The sequence below is a fragment of the Mirounga angustirostris genome, unplaced genomic scaffold (genome assembly GCF_029215605.1).
Source record: "Mirounga angustirostris isolate CCGP_5_RB_7025 unplaced genomic scaffold, mMirAng1.0.hap1 SCAF_58, whole genome shotgun sequence".
Classification (NCBI taxonomy): domain Eukaryota; kingdom Metazoa; phylum Chordata; class Mammalia; order Carnivora; family Phocidae; genus Mirounga; species Mirounga angustirostris.
The window spans coordinates 121,346-144,045 of NW_026991766.1; the positions used below are offsets into that span (position 1 = coordinate 121,346).

Consider the following 22,700-nt stretch of genomic DNA (forward strand, 5'->3'; position numbering starts at 1 on the left):
TTGGGACTTGGATTACAGTGAGTTGTAGTACTACTTTGACAGTAGATTAATGCAGTTTGGCGTTTTTCTCTTTTTTTGCCACAGAAATGCAGGTATCGTGTTCTCTCTTAATTAGAAGCAAGGTTTTAAGAATGTTTAATGCCACTTTTTACCTACTCTGCTTTCAGCAAAACACCCACAAACACGTTAAGGCATTTATGGTTTTATGCCATTAATGAAACGTAGCCACATCTAAATATGTTTTATTTTCCAGAGTTACAAAGTGATAATGACTTTTCTTTAACATTCCTTTTGTTTCCAGCATTTGGCATCAACAGCATTTTATATCAGCGTGGCATATATCCATCTGAAACCTTTACTAGAGTGCAGAAATATGGACTCACCTTGCTTGTAACAACTGATCCTGAGCTCATAAAATACCTAAATGATGTGGTGGAACAGCTGAAAGGTATTTAATTGTTGCAAACCATTTTGAGTTTTGCAGGCCTTGTAGAACCCATATTTTCTGGCATCTTGGTGGTCATTTTTCAGCTCTGTACAAAAAGGTATAAAACACTACAACCTCAAATATAGTGATTCTTAATTGGAAGGAAGCAAATAATATATAAATTGAAAGAAAGTCCACCCTTCCCATACTGCAGTTTGAGTGGGTTGAATATTTTGATATTAGGAATCTGATATGGCTTCACAAAACTGTCTCCATCAACTTCCTTAGAAATGATTTTTGCAGTTCATGTAGCCAGATGGAACAAGTTGGAATTTTCTGTCCTTATGATGGTGTTCACTATTGGAGAAAAATCCACTGTATATTTTTAACATATATTTTCTGTAACTGCCTAGAGTTTAAAGCCATCATTACTTAAAGGAAAATAAAATTGGATCCAACCTGGAAACTAAACTTAAAGAAAAGAACTACTAAGTAATAGAGCACCCAGTAGAGTTTTATTTTTTATATATTTCCATTTGTCTTTTTTAAAATCCTGCCTTTAATCAGTAAGCCTTTTCTATCTGAGCACTCACTGTTTTTCTTTAGCTCAAGAAATTACTATATTGAATCAATACTTGTTCTCCATCTATTCCTTTTTCCCCTCATATTTTTCTCTACTTAGGATTCCCACTTCTAATTTTTCTGTTGTAGGATGTTTCTCCCTAGCTCCCCATTTGATCTTCCAAAACTAGTTCCAAAAAACACTAGTCATCTTTTTTTCTTAATTCATGAGTCATATATATTTCTTTGTATCAAGTAGCTTTATTTTTAAAATTAGATTAATTGTTTTTTTTTTTTTTTATTCAGGGCTAAAAAGTAAGATTATTAGTAAGCAACTAATAATCTATGTCCTCTTAATTTGATGGAGAAGCAAGCCCCACCTAAGCTACTGGTTTTTGGGTTGTCTCCTTTAAGACTACACTGAGGATATTTCTTCACCTCGGATGTATGCAGACCTTCCTATTTAATTTCTCCCTTTTATTTTAGTTAAAATGGAGGAATTGCTCTTCTTAGAGGCAAATTGTTCAATCTGAATCCCCATTCCTCTAGCCTTAAGGATTTTATCCTAGTTCTTCTCTGGTATTTTTGATTTCTTTGTTTTGATCTCTCTTCAGTTTTAAAAGAAAAAAATTTCCACCCACCCCAAATCCTTAAGTTACTACCCAATTTCTTCCTTTTCAGAGCTAAATTGAGAAAAATCGATATATGTCAAGAAAAAGTTGATACATACGACAGCCCGTGTCTAGCAAGTGGCTATTTTTGTACTGCCTGCAAACTAAGAATGTTTTCAGATTTTTTTTTTTTTTTTAAGATTTTATTTATTTGAGAGAGAGAATGAGATAGAGCATGAGAGGGGGGAGGGTCAGAGGGAGAAGCAGACTCCCTGCTGAGCAGGGAGCCCGATGCGGGACTCGATCCCGGGACTCCAGGATCATGACCTGAGCCGAAGGCAGTCGCTTAACCAACTGAGCCACCCAGGTGCCCTGTTTTCAGATTTTTAAAGGGCTGTTTTTTAAAGACTATGCAACAGAGACCTAGGTGGCCCACAAGCCCTAAATATTACAAAATTGTTTTGTCTCTTAAAAAAAGAAAAAAAACCACTACAGATTCCTGAGTATACTATCCCAATTTCCAAGATTAATTCAGGGCTTGTCCTGAGGCCCTCTTCTCACTATAATCTCTCTCTAGGATGATCTCTGACATGTACATAGCTTCACTAACAACCTTGGTGTAGTTGACTCACAACTGTACATCCAACCCAATTCTCCTAATTGTGCTCATATATTTCGTGGCTCCGTTGATATCTTCATCTGGCTATCGCAGTGATACCTGAAAACTAAACTTAAGGCGCTCCTGGCTGGCTCAGTCAATGGAGCATGCAACTCTTGATCTCGAGATATGAAGTTGCAGCCCCATGTTGGGTGTGGAGATTACTTAAAAATAAAATCTTAAAACTTAAGCATCATCTCCCATTTGCATTCTTTTTCTCAGTGAATGGATCAGCCATCCAACTAGTGATATAAACTAGGAAGTTGGGAGCTATCTCAGTCTTTCTTCTTGCTTACTCATAAGTAGTCAATAAATCCTAACAGTTTGAACCATGAAATCTCTTGAATCTATCTACTGATCCATCTCTACCAGCTTATCCTTCTCTAAGCCTTCATTACCTCTTGCTTGAATTGCTAATTAATTGGTGTCTCTAGATCCCCTCTTTACCTCTACTCTACTTTCCACATCACAGCCAGAAGGATAGTTCTGAAATACAAATTTAATTACATCATACCATACTTCAAATACAGTAATGACTTCCCTGGTTCTTGAAGTGTAACTTCTTTAATTTGGCCCATATGGCCTTGCATGGTCTGACCCCTGTGTATCGTACACAAACTGACCTTGTTCATTCTCCCCTTTCTTTACTGCAGTTGTATTACCCTTCTTTCAATCCTCTGGTCAGATGCTCTTCCCTTTTCAATATTTAAGACCTGTACCCTTTTCTGTATCATTTTGCATATTTAATGATAATTTATTTGTAGAACTGAAGTCAAGTGAGAACTCCCTGAGTGAGTCCAGTTTTCCTCTCTTATGCTCTCATTGCGTCACATACTGCACCTTCATAGCGTTTATCACAATTATAATCTTATATTTATCGGTGCAGTGATTAGATTAATGGCCATCTCCTGCATCTTACTTGGATTAGGGTGTACTTCATGTTTTCTACTCTGTCTTCAGCACTCAGTACTATATCTGGTACAAATACTGAGAATTTGAAAACAGGAGCTAGGTTATTGTGGGGCAGGTTTTCTGTACAGGTTGGCAGAGTTCCGAAATACTAGCGGTAGGAATTTGCTGAGGATAGAAAGTGAGACCTGGGAAGAGAGTTGTTTTGTAATGCAGTGAAACAAAAAAGATTCCTTGTTATGTATTGCAGATTGGTTATACACGTGTTCAGTTCAGAAACTGGTGGTTGTCATCTCAAATATTGAAAGTGGTGAGGTCCTTGAAAGGTGGCAATTTGGTATTGAGTGTGACAAGACTGCAAAAGATGACAGGTAAGTATGAAGTAAATTGCTTCCATTTTTACAGATCTTTTTCCAAAACTGTTTTCTTTTACTAGATGAGTTCTACTTATATTGAACTAGTTTCACATAAAGTAGTTTGTTTCTAAGTATGTTAGATGTGATCTTTAATCTCCTGTGGAGAAGGATTGGGCTCACAAATTGTGCTCACGAAAGAATTTTGCCTATCACGGACTTTTAACATAATTGCGCTTAGGCTAAATCCATAAATTTCAAACTTTAGTGTTTATGATGCTATATGTAAAGCTACCATGGTGTCCGTCCTAGGTGGGCCATTTCATGAATTGTAGAAAGGTACTTTTAACCATGAAGTATTATCCTAGACTTTCTCCCAGCTTACTGTGCAGCTCTACTGTATTTCATTTAATGCTACAAACTTCTTAGACATTCCCTTTTTTTTTTTTTTAGGATTTTATTTATTTATTTAATAGAGCATGCGAGAGAGGGAACATAAACGGGGAGTGGGAGAGGGAGAAGCAGGCTTCCCGCCAAGCAGGGAGCCCGATGTGGGGCTCAATCCCAGGACCCGGGAATCATGACCTGAGCCAAAGGCAGTCGCTTAACTAACTGAGCCACCCAGGCGCCCCTCCTTAGACATTAAACTGAAGTTTTTAGATTATCCGGATGGGAGATGCCCATCATTATATGCTAATTTCTAGCATTGTCCTAGGCATGCTTACCTGTAAACTCTGAACTATCTCTCATAATGAAATGATGGAGTTTGCTCCTGAAGCCTTTGGTCTGTTTTAGAAAATGTTTAATTATTAACGCCATACACGAGTAACATCTTATTTGAGGCAATAGGAAATTAGACATTTAGGCATTACTAAAAATGCCAAAATGATTATACCGATTCAATATTTTAGATACTGCTTGTTATCTTTATTTTAAGACATGCTGAAGCTTTCCTGACTTGAAGTACTTGGCAGGTTTTCTAGTCATCTGTTATTTAATGACCTGATACTAAGAACAACCCTAAAAAATGATTGGAAGGATAAATGAAATAATAGAGATACATATTGTGCCTACTAAGTTTCTTAAGGACATATATTTATTTTCATTTAAAAAAAAACTCCTTTTGAATGCATTACTTATTTGATTTTGGAAGCATTTAATCAGATAAATAATCTTACCTGTGTTTCAAATAACTTGTTAAAACTTAAAATGAATTAATTGGTTTCTTTGATAGTGCACCCAGAGAAAAGTCTCAGAAAGCTATCCAAGATGAAATCCGTTCAGTGATCAGACAGATCACAGCTACGGTGACATTTCTGCCACTATTGGAAGTTTCTTGTAAGTATTATACAACTTCACACTGGCTTAAATTTGTTGTGGAAAAGACTAAGCTACTACTTTAAGAATTAATGCGCTCATTAAGTTTTTTCTTAATTATAAATGTCATGTTATATGAATGAGAAAACTGTGATAAAGCTAAAGTAATGCTATTTGCATTTTATTTACAAGTGCTGAAAAGGAAAGGAATGAAAGTATTCTACAGTACTCACTCTTGAATCTTTTGATGTAATTTCTGTCATTATTTTTATTTTCTACACATTTCTATGTATATAATTAAGATTTATAGCTATAATTGTGTCTTTGTTTTCTTAGTTACTCCTTCATTCATCAGATATATCCTAAATACCTACTACATGCCAGATGCTGTTCTGGGCACTGGGATACAGCTGTCACAGAACCAAGGTATTATCTCTTCTATGGCTTAGATTCATGCTGTCTCATGATTAATTGTATACTTTCTGCAAATATTTTTAGTGGTTTTCTCTTTAAAAAAAAAAACTTGAGTTTTTCATAAAGTAAAAGGAGTACAGTATTTTCTGTACTAAAATTTCCATTGAGGAAAAGCAATTAGTTAATATAATTGATTAGAGATCAAGGTAAACTAGCTTTTCTGACACTATAGATGGTTCAAATGTGAAAGACACAGGAAGGGTGGTTGTACTTTAGAAAAAAATAATTGTACTTTAATGATCTTATCCCCAATTTAGGTTCATTTGATCTACTGATACATACAGACAAAGATTTGGTTGTACCTGAAAAATGGGAAGAGTCGGGACCACAGTTTATTACCAATTCTAAGGAAGTCCGTCCCTTCGTTCATTTACTACTACAATCCACAAAGTCAATAGCATGGTGGCCTACAAAATTCCTGTCAATGACTGAGGATAAGATAAGGACAGTGATGTACTTATAACTCTCAGATGTGGTTTTCCTGAAACCAAGTCAACTATAGTTGATACATTTTGTTTCACTGGTTAATTTTTAGATGGGGAAAACTTAACATTATACTTCTATTGAACTGTGCATAATTGTTCCATTTTTTGGTACCCGTATGACTTTATACAGGGTTGGTATAAATTATTGCACATTGTTCAGAAGGGAACTAGCAGATTACATCAGCATTGTTAATGTCAATTCCTTTAAAGGTGGTAACTGTAGATGGAAAGCTTTTGCCATAAAGCTAAATGCCTTCTTAAACCTTCTGGTCAAGTACCTTGATTCGGAATATAGGTAGGGAGATATTTAAATATAAAATACAGCAAAAGAAGTCCGAAAATTCAGAGTCTTTGTTTAGATCCTGAAATTATCTAATGATAATCTGTAAGTAATGAAATACTGCTCCTGTTAGGTCCTTTTGCCATTTATTTTATTTGTATATTTTCCGTATTAAAAGCATTTCCAATTATTTGATTTTAATTTATATAACTTGAACTTACAAAGCTATGTATATTGCCACTGTTTAAATTCCTGTGATACAGAACACTTAAACATTTTTTTTATGTTTTATAAAATCAAGCTTTAAATGATGTAATAAAGTTAAGTATGTATATTTTAATTTGTCTTAACATATTTTTATATTGGTGTGGTATTAACACAGTTAAATAGCAGGATGGATTCAGTATAGCAAATAATATCTTGTACCTACCAGGGCCTAAGAATACAAACTTGAGTCAGTCTGGAGGTGCTTTCAATTTAATGGACAAGCTTTGATTATACCCCTTTAATCTTATAACTGTGGACTTAAAATAAGCATCATTCTTTGTATAAAATAATACATGTCATTTGGAATTAATTCATTTTAGCATATGTTGGGCTGTAGAACTTTTCTATACTCCTAGCCTTATTGCTAGCCTAGTCTTCCTTATTTTGCCAAGGTCAGTTGAAGGCAGACTTCTAAAAAGTCTCTTCTAATCTCTGTTCTAAATCTTATCTCATTTTGTAATAATTAAGTGCTTAGTATCAGACACTGTTCTAAGCTCTTTATATGTATTAACTCGTTAATCTTCACTATAAAGTAAAAACACATAGCCTGTATCCATTCCTTCAAAAATTACAAAGTGAACACCTGTTAACGTGCCAAGTATTGGGATGAATGAAACAGGGTCCTGGCCTTTCTGAAGTTTGAGATATGAAGGAGAGGAAAATACATGGCAAGCTTCCAAGAAGTAACTACACGGATTTATCACATATGTATTTGTCTTTGTTATTTCACCTGAATGATCTGTTTGATCCTGTTGCCTGCTTGTTAAGAATAAAGGGCAATTCTCTCACTACAAGACAAGTGTAGGTCCCCGTATTTGATGATGGGTGTCGTGAATGCTGTTGCGAAAGCCCATTCCCTTGAGAGTTGAAGCTATCTAATTTTAGAGGTCCACCCACAACTCTTGCCTGAATAAGAAAAGTAGTTATGCAGAAATGGAAATGATTTTGAATTAGGTATGGTCAAGAGTCTGGTTTTCCAACATGAGATATAGTACAAAGTGGTCACTAGTAAGATTAAAACATTTGCATTCTTGGCTGTACATAACCTTCATAACATGACACATTAGGTTGAGAAAGAAAGCAGAAATGGAAGCTCAGTAAAAATATGGAGAGAGTTGAAAATTCTGGAACTACTTTTGGGACAAAAGTTTGAAATTCTTTTCAGAAAGCAGTAACTGCTTTAGGAAACACAATGCCTCTGCTAAATGGCCGGAAATAATGTGGTTCTTCCCCCACAAAAGCTCACTGGTAGCAACTTTCTTAATATATCATTGGTAATACTTAAATTTCTGTCATTTGTGTTTTTATTTACCAAATTAAATGACCCTAATATTATCACTTTTAATTTGTGATTTCTAACATTGCTAATTTCCCCCCCTTATAGATTATGTATCATTTAAGAAATACAAATACAAAGCTATGAGCTTTGTTGGTAAAGCTCAATTGGAAAAGCTTTGGCCTATGGCTCCAACTAAACTTGTCCTGCCTTCTTTCCTATACCTGAAGCTCACCTTAGGAGGGAGCTATTTAAACCAACAGGTTCAAGAATTGTGAATGACCGATGAGTACTGGGTGTTACGTGTAAGTGATGAATCACTAAATTCTCCTGAAACTAATATTACAGTACATGTTAATGAAGTAGAATTTAAATAAAGATTTGGAAGGAAAACAAAAAACAAAAACAAAACGTGCGTGACTTCCATACCATGTTAAACAGAGAAGCCAAGATTCCAAGAGAGTCTGATAGGCCTCTGATAGGCCTGGCCTGGACTCTGACTCGGTTTTGCTTACCGTAGGTACAGGAATGAAAACAACATGTTCCGATTGGGCCTGTCGAGGTCTGAAACAGAGCCCCAGATGGGACTGAACCACACCCGGTCTTCAGGACTCTTCTCCCAGTGTCATCAATTGGACAGAGAAGTCAAGCCTTGATGGGAATTTTACACAGAGGTATAACGATCTCATGTTTTAGTTGGCTTTTGCTTCATAGCAAACAACCATAGAATAACCGTAAGCACTTTTTTTTTTTTCCTGTAAGTCTGTGGATTATCTGGGGTGCTTGTTTTATTCTCATGCAAATCTGCAGGTCACATGTTTCATTCTACCATTGAAGGGGCAATAGCTAGCCAGGACTTTTAAAGCTTAGTTTCCAAACTTTGACACTGACATTTTTGCCCACATTCCACTGATTTTGGCCAAGTCTTGTGGCTGAGCCAAACTTCAGTGGGGCAGGGAAGTATACTCCTCCCATGGAGTTGGGGAAAGGGGTATGTGAAAATGTGATGAAAGTGATAATATTATTATTAGACAGGAAAGATCAGAATAGCTATAATGCCGCATTGTAACTCATTTTCCACCAGATGTCACTAATGCTGCAATATTCAAATTAAGGTGAACTTTTGACTTTAAAGGCTGTAATATTCAGCTTTTCTTATTGGAAATCAACAGTGGGATTTCTGGCTACAAAAATATAGACAACCAAGGAAGGAAATACAGCATCTGTAATTGGCTAAGCACTTCACATGAATTATTTAATTTAATTCTCATGCTTTAGTGCACAAGTAGAATTGCGGAATCAGCGGGCATGCAAACTGCACTACATTTTTTAGAGTTTAGATGGTCTCTTCTGTCCATGACCAAGGAAGCTCATCTGGCTCCTCAGCAAGCACATCAAAAGGAGTGTTTCTTCACCCGTTTCCTAATGGCTCTTACCTTTGACATCCTCTTAGCAATTGAGTGTCCAGAGCAAACTGGTTTTCATTTACTCCGCTTTACAAAACTCTACGTTTCTTTGGGTGCATTTGTATTTACACTTTCCTCAGATGACTTCCTGTAACTTATCCATATTGTGCAAAGAATAAATCAAGTGTGCATTTGTGAGCAGTTGTGAGACACTTGACCCACTAGTCAAAAGAATTGTTCGTTAAGTAACCTCAGTTACTCTTTAGGGAATTAATTTTTGGCTAAAGTTGTAAATAATAATTTCTTATTCTTTTTTTAATTAAATATGTGAAATTAGATTTTAAGTTATTTTGTTCAGTGTAACCGTGATAAAAATTTGTGTTGGAATAACTATGGAATAGAAATGCTGCTAAATTCCAAATTTTATGAGCTACATTTTCTAAGAACAGATCTTTAAAGATCTTTCCATTCATCACGAACATGGCTTTGAAAGCCAGCAGTATTAACTGATGCTTATTAAAAAAAATCTAGTTGGGAAAGCTACTTAAGCTTCATTAGAGTGGACAATGCTGTTCCAATCTGGCAAAAACACTGTAGCCTTAGCAACAAAACTATTAGAAAAGGCCTAGAGAGAAAAATGTCAAGAGTTGACCCTCTGATTACACAAGTCAGTTTATGTTACCATTTCACCTATTTTTGTGCTCTTACCATTTGATCTATTTTTATACTAGAGAAACATAATTTCATTTATTTGTATAAAGTCCATTGTCATCTGCGTTTATCTGCACCATTTTGTTATGTAAGCTTGTTTGCACAAAGGTACACATCCTATCAAAATCTTTATTGTTTTGGCATTTTATCTGTGCTGAAAAAGGCCTCTGAATATAAGCACGACCGCTCAGGCTCCACTTCCATGCAGGGGAAAGATGTCAAACCTCTTTAAAAGCTATCTAGATATGGACATGCCCAGTGGATACCTAGACATGGATGTGAATTTCTTTCTGAATGGCAGTCTCACTGACTCACACTCATTTCCTTTAATCCTCACAACAACCCTAGGAGGGTTATTGTTGCCATTTTACACACGTAAAGCCTGAGATTCAGGGAGCCTAGGTAATTTGCCCAACTTCAAACATCCAGAATCTGTCCCCAGGCCCGACCCCAAGGCCAATATTCTTTCTAGTATATCTCATTGCTTCTCAGAGACTAGGGAACAAAGGAGGGTGCCCCTGCTCCAGTGTGCACAGACTCAGCCAAAAAGACTAGACTGCTACATGACTCTAACCCCAAGTTGGGGAAGGAGAACTCAACAGTATTTGAGTATCAAGTTTCATTAATTTTTTAAAAAACACTTTTTCATAACAAGCGATCATTAGATGTTTATATACACACAGTATTTTGCTGTACGATAGCTGCATGCATCTTCTTCCATCAACAGTTTCTTCTCTCATTCTTTCACTTGTTTTTGTAACTACATGCTGTGTTGGAATTTGAACGAGTGAGAAAGAGGAGACAGAAGGCGATTGAGATGTATGTTATCATCCAAATCATGGGGTTCCCTAGCAAAGCTGGGTAGAGTGAGGCTTAGATCTCAAGCAGAAACAGGGTTTGCTACTACACCTCCAGAAATGAGCCGGGAATGGCCAGGCAACTGCAGGCATCCTCGCGCAAGCCCACTCCAACGTGGGAGCAAGAAGCCCTGCGTCCTGAACGCCAAGGGCACAATAAGAAAGCACTTGACTCGAACTCCTATAAGTCTTAGAAAGGTCTTTTCTCTGTTGCTTGGGATGGTGTGAGAGAGAAAGTGGAGAGAGGGGCCCCAAATCTCTGCCCAACACCACCTTCTGTCATCAGGATTGGAGTGGAGACCCGGAGAGTGGAGTAGCATGCATCCCTCTCGTTGAATATTTGCCAGCTTTTTAAGCTTTTTAGTGTATTACACTGTGCGTTCCACAGGCGTCCTGTGAGTTGCTTTAGGTAGCATGCTCACGGGCATTTTTTTTTTAATTTTAGTAGCTATGTATTTTAGTCTGTATTCAGAAAAACGTATAACATGTTCTAACACGTTACCATGAGCGAAGATTCTACAGTCCACTCTGAATATTTAAAGAAAAACCGATCAGTGTTTTGTATGGATGATGCAAATGTAGACAAGGGAAGAAGGCCGCGCACTCATGATGGAAGGCTGCGAAGCAGTGTCGTAGCCCATGGTGCTCCAGCCTCCGAAGGGAGCCAGGGCAGCAGTCCCCTTAGCGGAGCCGCGCCTGCTCCCGCTACTGCTGCGCTCACACACGCCTGAACTCGCCTCCTCCCCACAGAGTCCTTCGGGAACTGCTGAAGGGCATCTTGCTTTCTGCCCACAAAAGACTCCGGCCCCATGAGTCCGGTAGAACGCCATGCAGCGCCCTAGGCTGAAAGTTAACTCGCCGTTCCATTTCGTATCACTAATTACGTCCAGTCATGTTGTCCAAAGGGGCTCACCAGCCTTTGATGAAATGAGCACAGAGACTGTATCCACATGAAAATGTCCCAGATTTGAACACTAGGACACTCTTTGTTTATGACTCCACTTCCCCCCAAACTAAATCCCCTCACAAAAGCCCATAGAAATTAAAGTCCAAGTGCCTTCATTCTCAATCGTATACAGTTGGCTCAGTGTCAGCCAGAGGCTTTTACGCAGAGCCTGGGTTCCGGTAGCTGTAGCGGTGTCCGGGGATTTCACAGGAATGGGCGTAGCTTCTTCAGCCTCTTCAAAGTTGGTTCGAACCTCGAATTAGTTCTAGTCTCCAAGGGGTCAGCAGTCACCAAAGAAACTGCATCTCCCCTATAGAAGTTGTCACAAACAGGGGCGCCTGGGTGGCTCAGTTGGTTAAGCGACTGCCTTCGGCTCAGGTCATGATCCTGGAGTCCCGGGATCGAGTCCCGCATTGGGCTCCCTGCTCGGCAGGGAGTCTGCTTCTCCCTCTGACCCTCCCCCCTCTCATGTTCTCTCTCTCTTTCATTCTCTCTCTCAAATAAATAAATGAAATCTTTAAAAAAAAAAAAAAGTTGTCACAAACAAAACTGTGGTCCCCCAATTAAGTGACTAGGTCATGGCGTGGCAGGTAACTTAGTGCTCCCTCTATTGGAGACAGCGAGGACCTGGGAACTGTTGGGTTTCAGTCCCACGGCAAGCCAGCCAGAGGCACCCGCCTTGAGTCCACAGCCTGTGAGTCCGTATTCACTGAGCACACAGCGCCCAGCAACTGTTGTGCTTCCACAACGGCTTATGTTTAATATGTGTGTGTATTTCTTTGTGTTTGTTGTTGTTACTGTTTTGTTTTGGTGACTCGTGTGTAGTTATCTCCCATATATATTGCCTACTTTCAGGGAGTGACCTTTTCTTTTTTTTTTTTTTTCTTTCTATTAACATATAACGTATTGTTTGTTTCAGGGGTACAGGTCTGTGATTCATCAGTCTTCCACAATTCACAGCGCTCACCATAGCACATACCCGCCCCAATGTCTATCACCCAGCCACGTCATCCCTCCCACCCCCCCACCACTCCAGCAACCCTCAGTTTATTTCCTGAGATTGAGAGTCTCTTATGGTTTGTCTCCGTCTGGTTTCATCTTGTTTCATTTTTCTCTCCCTTCCCCTATGATCCTCTGCCTTGTTTCTCAAATTTAGAGAGTGACCCTGAGACATTATTGCCTTCTTCGAAAATTTAGATATTCTGGTTTCATTTCCTTGTGTCTCGTGTCCCATGCTTTTGGCACTTTGGTGCAAGATTGTGGTCTAGAGAAAACGTCTACTCCCAAATTCCTCCGAGTGTGTTCTCTCCAGAACAGTGGAGTGAAACACATTCTCCTCTGTCAGTGCATGAGGAATGGGGTAATGAACGTCACCCTGCTCCCTTAGCACTATGTTTAACTTACCTAATATGCCACGTCTTACTTGTTCTGATAGTAGTAATTGTCATCACTCTTCCATAGACTTTTCATTCCTACCTAGGCAGGCTGAGTTGGACCTGGCTAGGAAGTAGTTGACCAGAACCAAGATTCTAAGAAAATAAAATACCACGGTCACAGTAAGAGCCAATGAGTCAGGATTACTCTTTGTCAAGAAGGAACAGAAGGATACCAAAGTTTAGCAAGACTTTAAGAAGATTCTAGATATCACAGATGAAAGTAGTCAAAAGTTAGTATTCCAAAAAGTGGCACCATTTGAAAAGACAGAACACAAGCACAAACAAATAAAAAAGATTCCAAGACACTCAAATTAAGGGCAGAAACTTTTCTTTTCTCTCTTACTCCTTCCTGTCTCAGTAGGATCTGACCACTGGTGTAAGGAAAGAGACTGCAGCTGGGAAGGAAATGATGCCAAGAGCTGCAGCTGCAAAGAGGGTTTTTTTTTTTTTTTTAACTTTTATAGTGTAAAATTAATACATACACACATTTTAAAAAACAAGCAGTACAGAGTGGTACCAAATGAAAAGTAAATTCCCTGCCTGAACCTGTTCCCCAACTCCTCATTTCCAGCTCCCTATTTTTAAATATTTTCTGTTCTGCTGGTGGTTATCACAATACCTCTGAAACCTATGTTAATACTTTCATTTCTTGTTTTATGAACTTGAAATAGCATCTATTGAAAGATGAGAAACTTATTTCTTTTATCCATCTGCTTCTACATTTTCCAGTTACATTGTTTTGGTTTTTCTGGTTATTACCATTTTAAAGAGTATGCTTACGTCTGTATTTTGTTACATCAATTTTAGACAGTGTATCTTGATTTTTTGCTATATAAATAAATAGGTGAAAAAGATCTGTGACATTATCTCTTCCACGTCTCTGCTGCCTTAATATTCAGACTTCCATTTTTTTTATATTATCAATGTTAGTATTAGTCAGATTCTTTTACAGTTGTTGTCTTCCAAGTTTTGTTTATACGTTGATTCTACAAATTCAAATAGCATTTCCATTATTCCAATGATTAAATTACTCCTTACCGAAGGACCAAATAGCTCTACTTACTGAGAAAGAAAGGGTAATCTTATGTCATTAAAACTGAAAGATGAATGTTCCAAGTGTCAAAGTCAAGTGGGATTCCTTAAACTCAATCTTCAAGACTTTCTAGTACATTTAATTTGGTCGATGATATCTTTAATTTCCAAAAAATTTTTTTCTTTGTTCTTATTTTATAGCCACCCATTCTTTGGCTTCTTGACTCTGAAGATGTTAGTTGGTTTTGTTTTCTTAATCAGTTTTTTTTTTTTTTTTCCCTGTTCTCTTACTTGTTTTCTTTAGGATTCGACTGTTACAATATCTGTTCCACTTAGACCTTCTCATTTTTGTTTTTCACTTACTCTAAATTTTCTGGGTTTTTTCCCCCCATATATGTGAGTGATGAAAAAGGTTGACCAGTATTGATAGCATGATTTGCCACTGCAGTATTAGACCTCTTTCTTGAATGAAAAGATGGATGGCAGGTTCTGTGTACATATAAGCTAGTAGTACTGTTTTAGGGTACATTTAGATATTTTGTTCACCATGTATTTTTTGCAAATTGACTTTTTAAAATACTATATTAAAATTAAAATATCATATCTTATTTACTTAGTTTTTTGGTGCACCTCAAATTTTGTGTGCCTGGTTTCACTCACTGTAGTATCTATTTGGGCCAAGGGCCTGAAAGGTTAAATGTACTTTCCAGGTATGGTCAGTAGAGGGCAGCAAAGGGTAGTGGAGTGAGCACTCGCAGCCAAGGCCTGGGCATCCCTTTTTTCCCCTCTATAGAGATAAAAACCCATCAGTGGTAGTAGAAAGTCCAGAGTGCCAGAATCAGGAGAGAAATTACTCATAGGGATACTGATCCAGAATGGGGATCAGCTGAGGAGGCACAATTCACAGCCTGGTATCTATCTTAGCGATGTGAACCACTAGACATCAGGAGGGGAATCATTCGACTTTCCCAGTCCTGACGCCTCCTACTCCCTGCCTGTCTAAAACCTCAGATCTGGCTCCGTAAAATAACAGGAGTCTCCTGTCCATCTTGGGAGCTGATGCAAACTTCCTGACTGAGAGTTAGGACATGGTACCAGCAGTGGCTAAGTGTTCCTCAACCAGCCATTTCAGGGAGGAGAGACTGAGTGGGATAGGGGCACCATAGGCAAACACTGACAGCTGATGAAAACACTCACATATGTGTCAGTTAAATAATTTGGGAGCCGACCTAAATGGGATGTGGCTTAAAATATATTTTCTTTCCTCCTCCAGAAGGAAAACATTGTTTAGGTGAGGAAAAACTATATGACTTTGAAATTAGACAAACTTGACTCTGCAGATTATTTGGTATGTGGTTCTCAGTTACTTCACTTTATTGAGCTTCAGTTTCTCCATCTATAAAATGGAAATAATGATTCTTACCTCACAAATCTGCTGCAAGCAAATGAGATGATGTCCATAAACTGCCTGGCAAAGAACTTGGCAATTTGTAGTTACTCAATTGGCATTACTACCTGTTCTCTCTCCCTGTCTTTATTCATGGGGGGAATACCCATTATATTGTTGCTATTTTTGAATAAAAAGTCTCATTGTCTCCTGTAAGCATAACTAAATTATTTGAAGGATTAATCTGTTAGGTACCATACTAACATTTCTGCAGTATGATCTCATTTAATTCTCACAACAACCCTATGAAGCAGATGCTTTTATCATCATTTTGATTTTGCAGATAAGGACATTGAGGCTTTAGAAGTATAACTGGTTTACCCAGTGTCATGTAGGTAGTAAATCATAAGGAAGGATTAAAACTAGGTAATTGGATTCCAGAGCTCATGCTCTCGACACTACATAATGTTTTCCAATATACACATTTAATCAAAGATTTAAAATTGTAAGGGAATAAATCAGAGAAGAAATTAAAAAATACATGGAGACAAATGAAAATGAAAACACCATGGTCCAAAAACTTTGGAATCCAGCAAAAGCTGTTCTATGAGGCAAGTTTATAGCAATCAAGGCCTACCTCAAGAAGCAAGAAAAACATTGAAGAAACAACCTAAACTTACACCTACAGAAGCTAGAAAAAGAACAAACAAAACCCAAAACCTAAAGAAGGAAGAAAATAATAAAGATTAGAGCAGAAATAAATGAAATAGAAACTAAAAAAAACCCAATAGAGCAGATCAATGAAACCAGGAGCTGGTTCTTTGAAAAGATCAACCAAATTGATAAACCTTTAGCCAGACTCATAAAGGAGAGAGAGAGAGAGGGAGAGGACTCAAATAAACAAAATCAGAAGGGAAAGAGGAGAAAGGACAACCAACACCACAGAAATATGAAGGATTATAAGAATATTATGAAAAATTGTATGCAAACAAATTGAACAACCTAGAAGAAATGATAAATCCCTAGAAACATATAACCTCCCAAAACTGAATCAGGAAGAAATAGAAAACTTGAACAGACTGATTACCAGGAATGAAATTGAATCAGTAATCAGAAAACTCCCAACAAACAAAAGTCCAGGAGCAGATGGCTTCACAGGTGGATTTTACCGAACATTTAAAGAAGAGTTAGAAGGAAAGCTTCCAAAATCACAAATTCATTCTGTGAGGCCAGCATTACCCTGATACCAAAACCAGGTAAAGACACTTAAAAAAAAAAAAAAAAAGAGGACGGCTGGGTGGCTCAGTCAGTTAAGCGTCTGCCTTCAGCTCTGGTCATGATCCCAGAGTCCTGGGATCGAGTCCCCCATCGGGCTCCTGGCTCAGCGGGGAGCCTGCTTCTCCCTCTCCCACTCCCCCTGCTTGTGCGCTCTCGCTCTCTCACTCTTGCTCTATCGCAAATAAATAAAATCTTTTTTAAAAAAGAGAGAACTACAGGCCAATATCTCTGATGAACACAGATGCAAAAATCCTCAACAAAATAATAGCCAACCCAATCCAACAATACATTAAAAAATCATTCACCGTGATCAAGTGGGATTTATTCCTAGGATGCAAACGTGATTCAATATTCACAAATCAATTAACATCATACATCACGTCAACAAGAGAAAGGATAAAAAGCACATGATTATTTTAATAGATGCAGAAAAGCATTTGACAAAGTACAATATCCATTCATGATAAAAACTCTCAACGAAGTAGATTTAGAGGGAACATATTTCAATATAATAAAGACCATATAAAAACCTACAGCTAAAATCATACTCAATGGTGAAAAACTAAAAGCTTTTCCCCAAGATCAAGAGCAAGACAGGGGTGTTCATTCTCACTACTTGTATTCAACATAGTACTGGAAGTCCTAGCCCCGGGAATAAGACAAGAAAAAGAAATAAGTGGCATCCAAATGGGTAAGGAAGAAGTAAAACTTTGACTATTTGCAAGTGACATGATACTATATATACAGAAAACCCTCCAGACTCCACCAAAAATAGACTAGAACTGGTAAATGCGTTCAGGAAAATCACAGGATACAAAATCAATATACAGAAATCTGCATTTTTATACACGAATAATGAAGAAGCAGAAAGAGAAATTAAGAAACAGTCCCATTCACAATTATACCAAAAATAATAAACTACCTAGGAATAAACTTAAACAAGGAAGTGAAAGACCTATATTCTGAAAACTATAAAACACTGATGAAAAAAAATTGAAGACAACATGAATGGAAAAATATTCTATGCTTATTGATGGAAGAACAAATATTTTAAAATGTCCCATACCCAAAATGATCTACAGATTTAATGCAATCCCTATCAAAACACCAATAGCATTTTTCACAGAACTAGAACAAATAATTCTAAAATATGTATGGTACCACAAAAGGCCCCAAATAGCCAAAGCAATCTTGAGAAAGAACAAAATTGGAGGTATCACAATCCCAGATTTCAGGGTATATCACAAAGCTGTAATAATCCAAACAGTATGGTACTGACGGAAAAGTAGACAATAGATCAACGGAACAGAATAGAGAATCCAGAAATAAACCCATGATTTTATGTACAAGCAGGGAGGCAAGAATATACAATGGGGAAAAGATAGTCTCTTCAAAAACTGGTGTTGGGAAAACTGGACAGGTACATCCAAAAGAATGAAACTGGACCACTCTCTTACACTATACACAAAAATAAAATTCAAAATGGATTAAAGACCTAAATGTAAGACTTGAAACCAAAAAAGTCCGAGCAGAGAGCACAGATAGTAATTTCTCAGACACTGGTTGTAACAACATCTTCCTAGATATGTCCCCTGAGGCAAGGGAGACAAAAGCAAAAATAAATTATTGGGACTACATCAAAATAAAAGGCTTCTGCACAGCAAAGAAAACCACCAATAAAACGAGAGGACAAGTTACTGAATGGGAGAAGATATTTGCAAATGATATAAAAGGTTAGTATCCAAAATATATAAAGAGCTTATACAACTCAACACCAAAAAACCAAATGATCCAATTTAAAAATAGGCGGAAGACATCAACAGACATTTCTCCAAAGAAGACACAGATGGCCAACAGACACGAAAAGATGCTCAAATCACTCATCATCAGGGAAATGCAAATGAAAACCACAATGAGTTATCACCTCATACCTGTCCAAATGGCTAAAATCAACAACACAAGAAACAACAGGTTTTGGCAAGATTGTGGAGAAAAAGGAACTCTTGTGCACTGTTGGTGGGAACGCCAACTGGTGCAGCCCCCTGTGGAAAACAATATGGAGGTTCCTCAAAAAATTAAAGATAGAGTTGCTATATGATCCATAACTGAGTATTTACCCCCCAAATAGAAAAACACTAATTTGTGGGGTGTCTGGGTGGCTCAGTCGGTTAAGCATCTAGCACATGGTTTCAGCTCAGGTCATAATCTCGGGATCATGGGGTCGAACCCCACATTGGGTTCTGCGCTCAGCACAGAGTCTGCTTGAGATTCCCTCTCCCTCTTCCTCTGCCCCTGCCCCCACCTGTCTGCTCACCCTCTCTCATTCTCAAATAAATAAATAAATAAAGAAATAAAGAAATAAAGAAATAAATAAAATCTTTAAAAAGAGAAAAACACTAATTTAAAAACATATATGCACCCCTATGTTTGTTGCAACATTATTTACAGTAGCCAAATTATGGAGCAAGCCCAAGTGTCCACTGATAGATGAATGGATGAAGAAGATGTGATATACACACACACACACACACACAATGGAATATTATTCAGCAATAAAAAAGATGAAATCTTGCCATTTGCAACAACATGGATGGATTTAGAGGGTATAATGCTAAGTGAAATAAGTCAGAGAAAGACAAATACCATATGATTTCACTTATATGTGGAATTTAAGAAACAAAACAAATAAAAAAGAGATAAACCAAAAGACAGACTCTTAGCTATAGAAAACAAACTGATAGTTATCAGAAGGAAGGTGGGTGGGGGGATGGATGGTAGGTGATGGGGATTAAGAGTACACTTATCATGATGAGCACTGAGTAATGTATAGAATTATCGAATCACTATATTGTACACCTGAAACTAATAATAACACTTAATTATACTGGAATTGAAATAAAATAAATATAAAAAAATTAAAAGAAAGAAATTGAATTAAGAAAATAGTCTAGGGGCACCTGCATGGCTCATTCAGTTAAGCATCTGCCTTCGGCTCAGGTCGTGATCTCAGGGTCCTGGGATCAAGCCCCACATCGGGCTCCCTGCTCATAGGGGAGTCTGCTTCTCCCCCTCCCCCCGACCCCCCTCCCTGTTCATGCTCTCTCTCTCTCTCACTTCTCTCTCAAATAAATAAAATCTTCAAAAAAAATTTTTAAATAGTCTTGTCTTTGCAACATGCTTAAAAATATTGGTATTATGGGCATAGGATTACCTTATACTATCTCTTCTATTTGATATTTAGGGTGAAAAGTTAAGTGTTCAATGAAATAGATGAAAACAAACCCTATCACTGTGATTCTATTTAGAGCTCATTCATCAAATTAAAATAAGTAGCAATGGTATTTTAGAAGAAATTAAGCTTTAGCTATTACTGTAAATGTAACTATTACATGACTAAGGAAAGCTCCCTTTATCTTTCTAAGAAAACTTTTCTCTCCTTGGCTTTACTACAAGGGGAAGATAGAATCAGAACACTACATCTTTCTCAATTAATTCCTGAAGATTAGTAACTCACAATCCTGGTTACATACAAGAATCACTCAAAAAATTTTTCAAAATACAGGTTTTCTGGATCTGATGAATCAGAACCTCTGGGGGTTAGAGAGGGAGTGCCTGAAAACTCCCCCAAGTGAGACTGATGCATATCAGTATTGATAAGCAGATACTAGATTCTAGAAGGAGAGTTTTCCTGGTCTCTAAATCTCTAACCTCTCTGAAGGGAGAGGCAGAGAAATGGGACATAATCTGGGAATTGGGGAAGGTGCAGAGATAAGTTTGCCTACATTTTTACATTAAATAACTGTTGACAGATGCTTGAGGGGAGGCCAGAAAGTGTTGCCCCATGAGCCTCCATGGTTCTAATACAATCAAACATGTCCAGACTAGCACTTGTCCCTTTAAAAGTGGTGAGAAGGGGCATCTGGGTGGCTCAGTCGGTTAAGCTTCTGACTCTTGATCTCGGCTCAGGTTGTGATCTTGGTTCAGGTCATGATCTCAGGGCTGTGAGATCGAGCCCCAGGTCAGGCTCCACTCTCAGCACTGTTTGTGCTTGTCCCTCTCCCTCTGCTACCCCCCACCCAAATAAATAAATAAAATCTTAAAAAAAATAAAAGTGGTGAAAAGTCTGAAGGCCACTATCTACATGTCACTTCTGTGCTAGTTTGGTTTTAAGATGAGAGGCCTCAGTAAAGTCTCAAAGGTCTACCAGGACTTGTGCTCTTGCCTCTACCTACTTTTTCAGGCATATTTCATGCTCCTGTACCTTCTGCCTGTATCTCCAAACTAGCAAACTCTTCCATGTCTCTGAAACGTCACATATTCGCATTCTGTCCCTTCAGCTGAAAAATGTATCTTCCCTTCCAATACACTTCTCTTCTTGTCCCTTCCCTCTGCCTTCCTCTTTTCTCTCCTCTCTCTAATCAATCCCTAATTATTCTTTAAAGCTCATTTTAAAGGAGCTCTTCAAAGGAGACTTCTTCACAACTGAAATCAGGTGTCAGGTCCCTCTTTTAATTTCTCATCTCACTCTTTAATTTTTCTCTGCAGTACTTTCCAGAGTCTGGTGTTACACAGTTATTGATGACACTCTTTGTTTAATTTCTGCCCCCCACCCCCCCATTTAAATCCTGGTTTTGTGAGAGTTGGGCCTGGCTCTCTGTTGCCCAGACCTAGCAAGTGTCTTTCTCCTAGTACAGGTTCAAACACTATCTGTTGAATGAATGAAGTAAATGAGAGAGAGACTAGTTTAGGTCATGCCTTTTCCCCATCCATCCATGCCAGAAAACTATTTCATTCACCCATTCAAGAGAATTTTTGAATTCCTCCAATGTGCCAATGTTTGTGAGAATTAAAATGATAAATCAGACATAGACTCTTTCCTTGAGGCCCATAGAGTCGAGTGGGGAATAAAAGAGAGGGATTCACATACCTGTTCGAGGTGCCTATAAGGGAAACCATGAACTTTGTTAGTAGGATCAAATTTCAGTCCTCCACTGTTGTCAAAGGAAAGACACTGTCCGTGTGAGAAGAGTGGGGGGCCCTCACAGGAAGCTGAGTGACCTCCTGAGTCAGCTGGATTTGAATCCTTCATGTTATGTCGCAGCTGCTTGAATTGAAAGCGTCTAACCTGTCCGTGAAGCACCTCCTCATCTGTAAAATGGTCAGTTTTCTAGTGGACAGGGAACACCGTCTCCACGGAAAATGTTTTTAACAGACTACTGTAGGTTCCGTCACACTGAAGAAGATGTCCGCACGGCAAATAGATGTTTAGCATCACTAACCATTGGGGAAATGCACGTTAAATCCACAGTGAGATATCATGACACAGCTATCAGAACAGCTAAAATAAAAAATGACAACACTAGTTGCCAGTGTGGATGCTAGTGTGGATGTGGGGAAACTGAATCACTCCCACAGTACTGGTGAGAATGTGAAATGGCAGAGCCATTCTGGAAAACAGTTAGTGTCTTAAAAAACAAAACAGAGCAGCTACCCTAGGACCTGGCAATTGGACTCCTGGGCATTTAGCCCAGAGGAGAGAAGACCGACGCTGACACAAAAACCTGTACACAGATGTTTACAGCAGCTTTATTAGTGAACGCCCAAGCCTGCAGACAATCCAGAATTCCTTCAGCAGGTGGTGAAGCAAACTGTGATACAGCCATATCCTGGCATACTACTAAGAGACACAGAGAAATGAACTGTGAGCACCTGTGGCAATCCGGATGACTCTCCCGTTATGTTGAGTGGAAAAAAGCAAATCACAAAAATGTTACATACTATATGATCCCCTCTGTATACCATTCTTGAAATGTCAAAATTATACACATGGAGAACAGATTCGTGATTGCCAGGGATTAAAGAGGTGGGGGAGGTGGAAGGAAGTTTGTGTGGTTGTAAAAGGGTAATAGGAAGGATCCTTGTGGTGATGGAAGTGTCTGGAAGTCTCTATCTGTAGAAAATTGATGTAATCTCTCTGTATTATTTCTTACAGATACATATGAATCTATAGTTATCTCAAAATAAAAAAG

The 22,700-nt window shown here is 38.1% G+C and overlaps 1 protein-coding gene across 1 annotated transcript in view; it reads left to right on the forward strand.

Annotated features, from left to right (window-relative positions):
• Positions 1–11,344, forward strand: part of LOC135363188 (uncharacterized) — a 52,251-nt gene extending 40,907 nt beyond the window's left edge. The window contains 6 exon segments of the mRNA XM_064583867.1: positions 302–448; positions 3,417–3,537; positions 4,754–4,857; positions 5,173–5,262; positions 5,568–5,668; positions 5,671–11,344. Of these exon segments, the coding sequence (XP_064439937.1) occupies positions 302–448; positions 3,417–3,537; positions 4,754–4,857; positions 5,173–5,262; positions 5,568–5,668; positions 5,671–5,742 (635 nt within the window). The 3' untranslated portion in view covers positions 5,743–11,344.
• The last annotated feature ends 11,356 nt before the right edge of the window (positions 11,345–22,700 follow it).